Source organism: Haliaeetus albicilla, chromosome 22 (assembly GCF_947461875.1).
Source record: "Haliaeetus albicilla chromosome 22, bHalAlb1.1, whole genome shotgun sequence".
In the NCBI taxonomy this organism is placed as follows: domain Eukaryota; kingdom Metazoa; phylum Chordata; class Aves; order Accipitriformes; family Accipitridae; genus Haliaeetus; species Haliaeetus albicilla.
In genome coordinates this window covers 6,342,616-6,354,667 of record NC_091504.1, presented here as the reverse complement: position 1 = coordinate 6,354,667, position 12,052 = coordinate 6,342,616, and the positions used below count along the sequence as shown (strand labels likewise).

Genomic DNA, 12,052 nt, shown 5'->3' with positions numbered 1-12,052 from the left:
ATGGATTGGTCAAGAGAGAGCTTAAAGCTCACTAGGTTGATCAATAGAGAGAAAGACTGATCGATGGAAAGATTATATGCCAACAGATTGAGATTAAAGACCAATAGATTGATCAATAGAGAGAAAGGCTGATCGATGGAAAGATTATAGGTCAAGAGATTGATCAACAGAGAGATTAAGATCGATACGTTGATCAACAGAAAGATTATATGTCAATAGATTGATCAATAGTGACATTAAAGCTCAACAGATTGATCAATAGAGACCGATAGACCAGTCAATAGATAGATTAAGGTCACTATATTGAGCAATAGTTTATAGGTCAATAGGTTGATTAATAGCGACAGACCAATAGACCAATCAATAGAGAGATTAAAGGTCAATAAACCAATCAATAGAAAGGTTATAGGCCAGTAGACTGGTCAATAGAGAGATTAAGATTGATACACTGATCAGCAGAAAGATTATAAATCCATAAATGGATCAATAGACAAATATATTTGTCAATAGTGGTGGAGATCATTAGACTGATTGGTGGATCATGGTTCAATAGATTCATCAATAGAAAAATATAGACCAATAGACTGATCAATGAACAGATTATAGATCAATTTATTGGTAATAGAGATACACAGACCATCAGATGGATCAATAGAGGTGGTGGAGATAATAGACTGATCAACAGAAATATATAGACCAATAAATTAAGAAATAAAGTGAGAGATTATGGACTAATTGATGATCAACACATTATAGGTAATAGAGATCTAAAGATCAATAATTTATCAATAGAGAAAGAGCTCACTGGATTGATCGACAGGGAGACCCATAGATCAATCAATAAAGGGGGCAGATCAATAAGTTGATCATTGGACCTATGCCAATCAGCAGCTAAATCAATTTATTGATAGGGTGAGGAGTCAATAGATGGGCAGAGGGACAGGCGAACAGACCCACCAGCCGGATGATGGTTGGCAGGGACAATAGAGAAATCCATCCATCGATTGATTGATTGATTGACCGAGGGGTGAAGGACGGCCAGAGAAAGGCAGAGGGGGAGTGGCAGAGGGAGGGAGGGAGGGACGGATGGACAGAGGGGCGGACGGAGGGACAGCGGGTGGCCAGAGAGACCGAGCCGGGAACCGAGAGAGTGGCAGAGAGAGGAAGAGGAGCCAAACGGCAGGTAGGGATCGATTGATCGCAAGGGATCATTGGCGGGATGAACCTATTGAGAGATTGGTAGGACAGAAGGGAGAGAGGATTGACTGATTGATCAATAATAAGGGGGAGGGAGGAGGGAGAGCAATGAGGGGCAGAGCTGATAGCTCAAAATAAATAATCAGTGATTGATGGGTCAATAGAGACTGAGACTGATAGAATGATAGGTAGATTGATCAATTAGATCGATAGGTTGATAGATCAATAGATTGATAGACAGAGAGACTGACAAGACTGACAGAGAGACTGATAGATCAATAGACACCCCAACAGATCAATAGAGACCGATAGATTGATAGTGACACGGATAGATTGTTAAGAGTGATCGGCAGATCAATAGACTGATTGATTGATAGAGGCACCGATAGATCAATAGAGCAACCAACAGCTCAACAGAAAGACTGATAGATTGGTACGTTGATAGACTGATTGACGGACCAACTGACAGACCTATAGAGAGACTGATAGATCGATGGATGGATCAATCAATAGATCAATAGACCTATAGGTAGATTTATTGATAGACCAATAAATAGACTGGTCGATTGACCGATCAACAGGTGATCTATAGAGGGTCCTTGATTCCTTCCTCCATCTGTCCCTCCCTTGATCCCTTGGTCCATCCCGCTGCCCGTCCCTCTGTCCCACCCTCGCTCTGTCCGTTGGTCCATCCCTCGTCCTTGGCTCTTCCTCCGCTTGGCCCAGCCGCCCCTTGGTCACCCCTCGACCATTCCTGGTCCCGTCCCTCGGCCAATCCTGATCTCATCCCTCCACCCTCCTCCCACCCACCCCTTTGCTGCTCCTCGGTCCTTCCTCTACCGTGTCCCTCCTCCATCCCTTGGCCCATCCTTGGATCCATCCCTCATCCCTTCCTCCAAACCACCCCTTGGCCCTTCTTCGGCCAGCCCTTGGCCATCCCTTGGCCCATCCTTGGATCTTTCCATTCACTGACCATCCAAACCACCCCTTGGCCATTCCTAGCCCATCCCTTGGCCCATCCTTGGATCCAACCCTCGCCCCTTCCTCCAAACCACCCCTCAGCCATTCCTTGGCCATTCCTAGCCCATTCTTTGGCCATTCCTAGCCCATCCCTTGGCCCATCCTTGGGTCCAACCCTCGCCCCTTCCTCCAAACCACCCCTTGGCCGTTCCTTGGCCGTTCCTAGCCCATCCCTTGGCCCATCGTTCAACCTCTTCTCCTCCTTCCACCCTCCAGCTGACCTGGGCCCCCCCCAGCTCCATCCCTCATCCCACCATGACCTTCGTGGAGCTGCTGGCCCGCCTGGGCGGGATGGGCCGCTTCCAGGTGACCTACGTGGCCGCCTTGGCTGTTCCGCTGCTCATGCTGGCCAGCCACAACCTGCTGCAGAACTTCACCGCCGGTGTCCCCGAGCACCACTGCCGGCCTCGGCCCGTGGCCAATGAGAGCACCGGGGACGTCCCACTCCTCGTCTCCATCCCCTCCGACAGCCACCACCGTCCCCAGCGTTGCCGCCGCTACGTGGAACCCCAATGGCACCTCTTGGAGGTCAACGGCACGGTCAACGGCACGGCCAACGGGGCGGCCACCGAGCCTTGCCGTGACGGCTGGACCTACCGCGACGGCGTCTTCGCTCACACCATTGTCACCGAGGTGAGGGGTGCCCCACAGCCCCCCCGGGCCGTGGTGGGGACCCAGGCGTCCGGGTGTTGACCCCTGTGTCCTCTCCTGGTGGCAGTGGGACCTGGTGTGCGAGTCCAAGAGGTTGAGGCAGGTGGCCCAATCCATCTACATGGCCGGGATCCTCCTGGGCTCCGGACTCTTCGGAGTCCTCTCTGACAAGTGCGTGGCCACCCCGGAGCAGTACTGGGCTGAACTGGGAAGGGGAAGAGGGGAGGGGTATGCACAGGGATGTCCTCCCGTCCCTCTGGCCCCAGCGTCCCCAGTGCCCCTGGGGTGGGTCTGCCCCAGTACAGCTTGTCCCACTGTCCCCACTGCCCCCAAGTCATTCATCCCAGTATTCCCAGTGCCCATATTCCCTGTCCCAGTGTTCCAAATGCCTTGTGTCCCCATCCCAGTGCCCCACATCCCTCTCTCAGAATTCCCAGCGCCCCATATCCCCCCCATACCAGTGCCCATGTCCCCATCCTAGTGGCTCCGGCACCCCGCAATCCCCATCCCAGTATCTCCAGCACCCCATGCCCCCCATCCCAGCACCCCCAGTGCCTCGTGCCCCTGTTCCACCGCCCTATATTGGCATCCCAGTCCCCATGTCCCCCATCCCAGTGTCCCCAGCGCCGTGTCCCAGCAGGTTCGGGCGCCGGGCGCTGCTGACCTGGTGCTACCTGCAGCTGGGGGCGACGGGGGCCGGCACCGCGGCTGCCCCCACCTTCGTTGTCTACTGTCTCTGCCGCTTCCTGGCGGGCCTGGCCATGGCTGGGGTCTCCCTCAACTCCGCCTCCCTCTGTGAGCTGGGGACCTGGGGTCTGGGCTTCGTCCTACCACCCCTACCCCATGGGAAGCACCCAGGCACCAATCCCACCACCATTGACCCATGGGAGGGACGCAGGCTCCACTGTTGACCCTTGGGAGGGACCCAGGCTCCAACCCTACCACTGTTGACCCATGGGAGCGACCCAGGCTCCACCGTTGACCCTTGGGAGGGATCCAAGCTCCAACCCTACCACTGTTGACCCACAGGAGGGACCCAGGCTCCAACCCTACCACCGTTGACCCTTGGGAGGGACCCAGGCTCCAACCCTACCACCATTGACCCTTGGGAGGGACCCAAGCTCCAACCCTACCACCGTTGACCCTTGGGAGGGACCCAGGCTCCAACCCTACCACTGTTGACCCATGGGAGCGACCCAGGCTCCACCGTTGACCCTTGGGAGGGATCCAAGCTCCAACCCTACCACTGTTGACCCACAGGAGGGACCCAGGCTCCAACCCTACCACCGTTGACCCTTGGGAGGGACCCAGGCTCCAACCCTACCACCATTGACCCTTGGGAGGGACCCAAGCTCCAACCCTACCACCGTTGACCCTTGGGAGGGACCCAGGCTCCAACCCTACCACCGTTGACCCACGGGAACGACCCAGGCTCCACCGTTGACCCACGGGAGGGACCCAGATACCCCGTTTTGGCCCTATCCCATGGGATAGACCCCACCACCCTTGTGCTGACGGTTGCCCCACAGGCATGGAGTGGATCCCGACGGAAGCCCGTGCTGTGGTGGGCACCATCAACGGCTACTGCTACACCTTGGGGCAGTTTGTGCTGGCGGCCGTGGCCTTCGGCGTCCCTCACTGGCGCTGGCTCCAGCTTGTCGTCTCCCTCCCCTTCTTCTTCTTCTTCCTCTACTCCTGGTACGGGGAAGCCAGGCGACCGGCCGGCCATCCTCCTTGGTTGCGGGTAGACAAGGTGGATCTTGGGGTGTCTGGGTTCCTGAGGGGTGATGGTGGGGACACCTGGGTCCTCCATGGGTGGTGGGGGGTGTAGGGTGGGTGCAGGGACCCCCTTGGGTGCCTGGGTCCCCCGTAACCCCTCTTCCCCATCCCTCCCCCAGGCTGTTCGTGGAGTCAGCCCGGTGGCAGGTGATTTCGGGGAGACCCGACCTGGCCCTGAAGGGGCTCCGCAAAGTCGCCCGCATCAACAGGAGGAAGGAGGAGGGGGACAAACTCAGCGAGGAGGTGCTGGGTGGTCCCAGGGCCTCCTGGAGCCCCCCCCAGATCCCTCTGATCCCCCAGATGCCCCCCAGATCCCCTTGGTCTACCCCCTACGCCCCCAGGTCCCCCCAATCTCCCCTAGATCCCCCCACTTCCTCCCCTACATCCCTGCACGCCCCCAGCTCCCTCCCAGATCTCACTAGATCCCCCCAATCCTTCCAGAACCCCCTCATTCTCCCTTTGATCCCCCCAATTCCTCTCTACTCAGCCTAGACCCCCTTTACCCCTCACAGATACTTCCACCCCTCCTTAGATCCTGCCCAGATCCCTCCTGATCACCTGGACACCCCCCCCTCCACATTCCCTGTGTCCTTCTTAGATCTCTCCAACACCCCCCCATCCCTCCAGATCACCTGGATCCCCCCAAGACCCCTTGTGTCCCACCTAGATCCCTCTGATCCCACCTAGATCCCCCCCGATCCCTCTAATCCCCTCCAGATCACCTGGATACCCCCCAAGACCCCTCACATCCCTCCTAGATCCCCCCGATCCCACCTAGATTGCCCTCAGATCCCTCCACTCCCCTCCAGATCACCTGGATCCCCCCAAGACCCCTCGTGTCTCTCCTAGATCCCTCCGATCCCACCTAGATCCCCCCCAATCCTTCTAATCCCCTCCAGATCACCTGCTTCCCCCCAAGACCCCTTGTGTCCCTCGTAGATTCCTCCAATCTGACCTAGATCCACCCCAATCCCCTCCAGATCACCTGGATCCCCCCCAAAACCCCTCGTGTCCCACCTAGATCCCCCCCGATCCCTCCAATCCCCTCCAAATCACCTGGATCCCCCCAAGACCCCTTGTATCCCTCCTAGACCCCCCTGATCCCACCCAGATCCCTCCAATCCCTCCAGATCACCTGGATTCCCCCCAAGATGCCTCGTGTCCCTCCTAGATCCCTCCAATCCCACCTAGATCCCACCTCGATCCCTCCAATCCCTCCAGATCACCTGGATCCCCCCAAGACCCCTTGTGTCCCTCGTAGATTCCCCTGATCCCACCTAGATCCACCCAAATCCTCTCCGCATCACCTGGATCCCCCCAAGACTCCTCGCGTCCCTCCTAGATCCCTCCAATCCCACCTAGATCCTTCCGATCCCACCTAGATCTGCCCCGATCCCTCCAATCCCCTCCAGATCACCTGGATCCCCCCAAGACCCCTTGTGTCCCTTCTAGACCCCCCTGATCCCACCTAGATACCCGCCCAATCCCTCCAAATCACCTGGATCCCCCCAAGACCCCTTGTGTCCCTCCTAGATTCCTCGTGTCCCTCCTAGATCCCTCCAATCCCACCTAGATCCCACCTTGATCCCTCCAATCCCTCCAGATCACCTGGATTCCCCCAAGACCCCTCGTGTCTCCCCAAGACCCCTCGTGTCTCCCCAAGATCCCTCGTGTCCCACCTAGATCGCTCCGATCCCCCCTAGATCCCCCCTAGATCCCTCCAATCCCCTCCAGATCACCTGGATCCCCCCCCCCCAGACCCCTCGCATCCCTCCCAGACCCCTCCGATCCCTCCTAGATCCCCCCGCCCCGATCCCTCCCATCCCCTGGATCCCTCCCACCCCTTGGATCCCTCCCCGATCCCCCCAAGATCTCCCCCATCCCGCAGGCGCTGGGAGCACTGGTCCGGCGGGAGCCGCCGCTGCCGGGGGGGACACTGGCTGCCCTGGTGCGCACCCCCGGGATGAGGACGGTCTCCTGCGGCGTCTCCTTCGTCTGGCAAGTGGGGCTGGTTTGGGGCCAAACCTCACCTTTTAGGGCAAAACCTACCCTTTTGGGGCAAACCCCATCCTTTTGGGGTCAAGCCCCACCTCTTGGGGGGCCAAACGCCACATTTTTGGGGTCAAAACTCACCTTTTGGGGACCCAAACCATCCTTTTGGGGGCCAAACCCCATCCTTTTGGGGCCAAACCCCATCCTTTTGGGGTCAAGCCCCACCTCTTGGGGGCCCAAACGCCACATTTTTGGGGTCAAAACTCACCTTTTAGGGCAAAACCTACCCTTTCGGGGCCAACCCCCACCTTTCGGGGGGCCAAACCTCACCTTTTTGGGGCCAAACCTCACCTTTTGGGGCAAACCCCATCCTTTTGGGGTCAAGCCCCACCTCTTGGGGGGCCAAACGCCACATTTTTGGGGTCAAAACTCACCTTTTGGGGACTCAAACCATCCTTTTGGGGGCCAAACCTCACCTTTTTGGGGCCAAACCCCATCCTTTTGGGGCCAAACCCCATCCTTTTGGGGTCAAACCCCACCTTTTGGGGACCAAAACCCACCTTTATCGAGGCCAAAACTCTTCTTTTGGGCCAAAGCCCACCTTTTCGGGGGCCAAATGCCACCTTTTTAGGGTCAAAACTCATCTTTTTGGGACCAAACCCCATCCTTTCGGGGCCAACCCCCACCTTTTCAGGAGCCAAACCCCACCTTTCTGGCGGCCAAACCTCACCTTTTTGGGGCCAAACCTCACCTTGTGGGGCAAACCCCATCCTTTTGGGGTCAAACCCCACTTTTTTGGTGTCAAAACTAATCTTTTTGGGGCCAAATCCCACATTTTGGGGGGCCAAACGCCACCTTTTTGGTGCCAAACCTCACATTTTTGGGGCCAAAACCCATCCTTTTGGGGTCAACCCCCACCTTTTGGGGGGCCAAATGCCACCTTTTTGGTGCCAAACCTCACATTTTTGGGGCCAAACCCCATCCTTTTGGGGTCAAACCCCACCTTTTGGAGGGCTAACCCCCACCTTTTCAAGGCCAAAACTCACCTTGTGGGGCAAACCCCATCCTTTTGGGGCCAAAACTCACCTTTTGGGGCACACCCCATCTTTTTGGGGTCAAACCTCACCTTTTGGGTGTCCATTCGGTCTTTTGGTGGGTTTTGCATTGCAACGTTGGGTTTTGGGGGCAGGTTCTCCACCAGTTTCGCCTACTATGGGCTGGCCATGGATCTGCAGGGCTTCGGGGTGGACATCTACCTGAGCCAGCTGGTCTTCGGGGCTGTGGACATCCCGGCCAAGCTGGCCTCAGTGTTGGCCATCAGCTGCGTGGGGCGGCGGGTGGCCCAGGGCGGCTCCTTGGCGCTCGCCGGCATCTGCATCCTCGCCAACATCTTTGTGCCGATGGGTGGGTGCCGGGATGGAGGGAGGGATGGAGGGATGGAGGACAACGGGATGGGGGACAATGGGATGGGGGACAATGGGATGGGGACAATGGGATGGAGGGATGGAGGACAATGGGATGGGGGACAATGGGATGAGGGATGGAGGACAATGGGATGAGGACAATGGGATGGGGGATGGGGGACAATGGGATGGGGACAATGGGATGGAGGGATGGAGGACAATGGGATGGGGGACAATGGGATGGGGGATGGGGACAATGGGATGGGGGACAATGGGATGGGGGATGGAGGACAATGGGATGGGGGACAATGGGATGGAGGGATGGGGACAATGGGATGGGGGACAATGGGATGGGGGATGGAGGACAATGGGATGAGGACAATGGGATGGGGGACAATGGGATGGAGGGATGGGGACAATGGGATGGGGGACAATGGGATGGAGGGATGGGGACAATGGGATGAGGACAATGGGATGGGGGACAATGGGATGGGGACAATGGGATGGGGGATGGGGGACAATGGGATGGGGAAAATGGGATGGAGGGATGGGGACAATGGGATGAGGACAATGGGATGGGGACAATGGGATGGAGGTATGGGGACAATGGGATGGGGGACAATGGGATGGGGACAATGGGATGGAGGTATGGGGACAATGGGATGGGGGACAATGGGATGAGGACAATGGGATGGAGGGATGGAGGACAATGGGATGGAGGAATAAGGGACAATGGGATGGAGGACAGTGGGATGGAAGGATGGAGGAAGAAGAGGTAGAAGAGTAGAGAGAGAAGTTGGAGGGACAGAGGCTTGAAAGATGGAGGTTGGAGGATGACGGGATGGAGGGACAGAGGGTGGAAGGATGGGTGGAAGTTGGAGGGATGGAGGGAGGGAGGTTGGAGGACGAGACAGAGGGGTGGGGGGACGATGGGCATGCACTGGGGGGGACAGCGATTGGGGTTGAAGGATGGAGAGATGGTCATTGGAGGGACTTGGGGCACTCGGGGCTGGAGGTAGAGGTTGGAGGGAAGGACGACCACTGGTGGGGTCACTGAGGAGCTGTCGGGGGGGGCTGGAGGTGCGAGACGTCCCATCCCTGTCCCCAGAGCTGCAGACGCTGCGCATGGCCTTTGCGGTGATTGGGAAGGGTTCGTTGGCCGCCTCCTTCAACTGCGCCTACATCTTCACTGGGGAGCTCTTCCCCACCGTCATCAGGTGGGTGGGTGTCACCTCTGGGGGCTGCTGGCACCACGGCCCGCCCTCCCTCCATCTGTCCATCCCTCCATCCACTCATCCATCTGCCAACCCACCTACCAAGTCATCCTCCACCCACCAACCCAACCACCCATCCATCAGCCCGTCCATTGACCAGCCCACCTACTGACCCAACCACTCAACCTTCCATCCAGCCAGCCAGCCCTCAAGCCATCCATCCAATCACCTTTCCACTCATCCAGCCATCCAACCACTTCTTCATCCATCCATCCGCCAACCCCTCCATCCACCACCAAGCCCTTCATCCATCCGTCACCAAGCCCTCCATCACTCGACCACTGCATCCATCCAACCCTCAACCCCTCCATCCATCCAACCACCTCTTCATCCATCCAACCACCTCTTCATCCATCCACCACCAACCCCTTCGTCCATCCATCCCTCATTAAGCCCTCCATCACTCAACCACTCCATCCCTCAACCCCTCCATCCATCCAACCACCACCCTCTCCATCCAACCACTTCTTCATCCAACCCCTTCATCCATCCACCTCTTCATCCGTCCCTCACCAAGCCCTCCACCACTCATCCACTCCATCCATCCCTTGACCCCTCCATCCATCTAACCACCTCTCCATCCATCAACTCCTCCAACCCTCAATCCCTCCATCCAACCACCTCTTTATCCATCCAACCTCTTCATCCATCCACCCATCACCAAGCCCTCCATCACTCAACTGCTCCATCCATCCATCCCTCAACCCCTCCAGCCACCCAACCACCTCTCCATCCATCATCAACCCCTCCAACCCTCAACCCTTCCATCCATCCAACCACGTCTCCATCCGTCCATCCACCCACTGCTCCCTCTCCCTGGCACAGGCAGACGGGGATGGGCCTGGGGGGCACCATGGCCCGCGTGGGTGGCATGGTGGCCCCGTTGGTGCGCATGGCAGCTGACGTGACCCCGGTGCTGCCCCTCGTCATCTACGGGGCTGCCCCCATCATCTCGGCCATCGCCACGTGCTTCCTGCCCGAGACCCGCAACATGCCCCTGCCCGAGACCGTCAAGGACGTCGAGAGACGGTGAGGAGCTCCCCAGGGCAGCGGCCTTGGCCACCCCGAGGGACCCCGTCCCCACCAGATCCCCTTTTTCTCCCCAAGGGACCCCGTCCCCACCAGATCCCCTTTTTCTCCCTGAGGGACCCCGTCCCCACCAGATCCTCTTTTTCTCCCCGAGGGACCCCGTCCCCACCAGATCCCCTTTTTCTCCCCGAGGGACCCCGTCCCCACCAGATCCCCTTTTTCTCCCCGATTCTTTTGTGGTGGACGCAACGGGTGGGGGGTGAAATCCTCCTGTTAGGGCAAGATGGCTTTCTTGGAGGAATGCAGAATGTTTTGGGGAGAGAAGGGTTGAGGGTTTTGGGGTAAGAAGGGACAAAAAGGGACAAAGGTTTGGGGGTGAGAAGGGATGAAAAGGGATGAAAGTTTTGGGGTTGGTAAGGGGCGAAAGTTTTAGGGTTGGGAAGGGATGAAGGTTTTGGGGTGAGAAGGGACGAAAGGGGATGAAGGTTTTGGGGTGAGAAAGGATGAAAAGGGATGAAGGTTTTGGGGCGAGAAGAGACGAAAGGGGATGAAGGTTTTGGGGTGAGAAAGGACGAAAAGAGATGAAGGTTTTGGGGTTGGGAAGGGATGAAGGTTTTGGGGTGAGAAGGGATGAAAGGGGATGAAGGTTTTGGGGTGAGAAGGGACGAAAAGAGATGAAGGTTTGGGGGTTGGGAAGGGATGAAGGTTTTGGGGTGAGAAGGGATGAAGGTTTTGGGGCGAGAAGGGACAAAAAGAGATGAAGGTTTTGGGGTTGGGAAGGGATGAAGGTTTTGGGGCGAGAAGGGACGAAGGTTTTGGGGCGAGAAGGGACGAAAGGAGATGAAGGTTTTGGGGCGAGAAGGGACAAAAAGAGATGAAGGTTTTGGGGTTGGGAAGGGATGAAGGTTTTGGGGCGAGAAGGGACCAAGGTTTTGGGGAAGAAAGGTTGAAGGTTTTGGGGTTTCTCTTCCCCCGGTGCGGCCACAGAGCAGGTCACCTCAAGGACGAGGAGGTCACCGTCCCCCTGAGCACCACCAAGACCAAGGACGGCGTCTGAGGGGGAAGAGGACGGGCATCGGGGACACCTGGGTCCCGCCGGGCCAGTGGGGACGGGGGGGACCAGACCCTCAGGGGGACACGTCCCCCCACCCCAGAGTCGATATCCCCCACCCGGACGCTATTTATTTAATCCCAATAAAACCTCATTGCAACGCTGGTGTTTGATATCAACCGCTGCCCTCCCGGGGGTCCCCCCAACCCCCCTGAGGGAACCCAGATGTTCGGGGACCCCCACCCTGACCCCCCCCAAAGGAGGATAACGAGGATTGATTTCCCCCATGTATTACCCAGACGCCTGGGTCCTGGTTCTCAAGCTCTGGCCTTTGCCCCAATTCGGGTGATTTAGCTGCAAAATAAATCTGCAAACAGATTAATTCTCATGTCAAGCCAGGGTCAGCAGGTGGCAAAAGCCCCTAATGGGGCAGATTTTACCCCAAAAACCAGGACAGCCCAACCCCAAGAGCAGCCCTCAGAGAAGCCACATCCAAGCACCTAAATATCTGGTTTTCACCCCAAAAAAACAGGGCAGCCTAACCCCAGTGTTAGCCCTCAGAGAAGCCACATCCCAGCACCTAAAGATCTGGTTTTTACCCCAAACCCAGGCACCCCCCCAACACACCAGTGCCCCAAACCTCCCCATTTTTTCCC

The 12,052-nt window shown here is 57.3% G+C and overlaps 1 protein-coding gene across 1 annotated transcript; it reads left to right on the top strand.

The window, feature by feature from the left end:
• The first annotated feature begins 2,368 nt into the window (after window positions 1-2,368).
• LOC138690432 (solute carrier family 22 member 6-B-like) lies at window positions 2,369-11,645 on the top strand. The gene is made up of 10 exons (XM_069809406.1): window positions 2,369-2,850; window positions 2,936-3,039; window positions 3,509-3,663; window positions 4,398-4,566; window positions 4,767-4,890; window positions 6,536-6,645; window positions 7,829-8,043; window positions 9,151-9,259; window positions 10,142-10,345; window positions 11,333-11,645. The coding sequence occupies exons 1-10, from the start codon at window positions 2,473-2,475 to the stop codon at window positions 11,400-11,402; spliced, it is 1,638 nt and encodes a 545-aa protein (XP_069665507.1). The 5' UTR covers window positions 2,369-2,472; the 3' UTR covers window positions 11,403-11,645.
• Window positions 11,646-12,052: the final 407 nt, after the last annotated feature.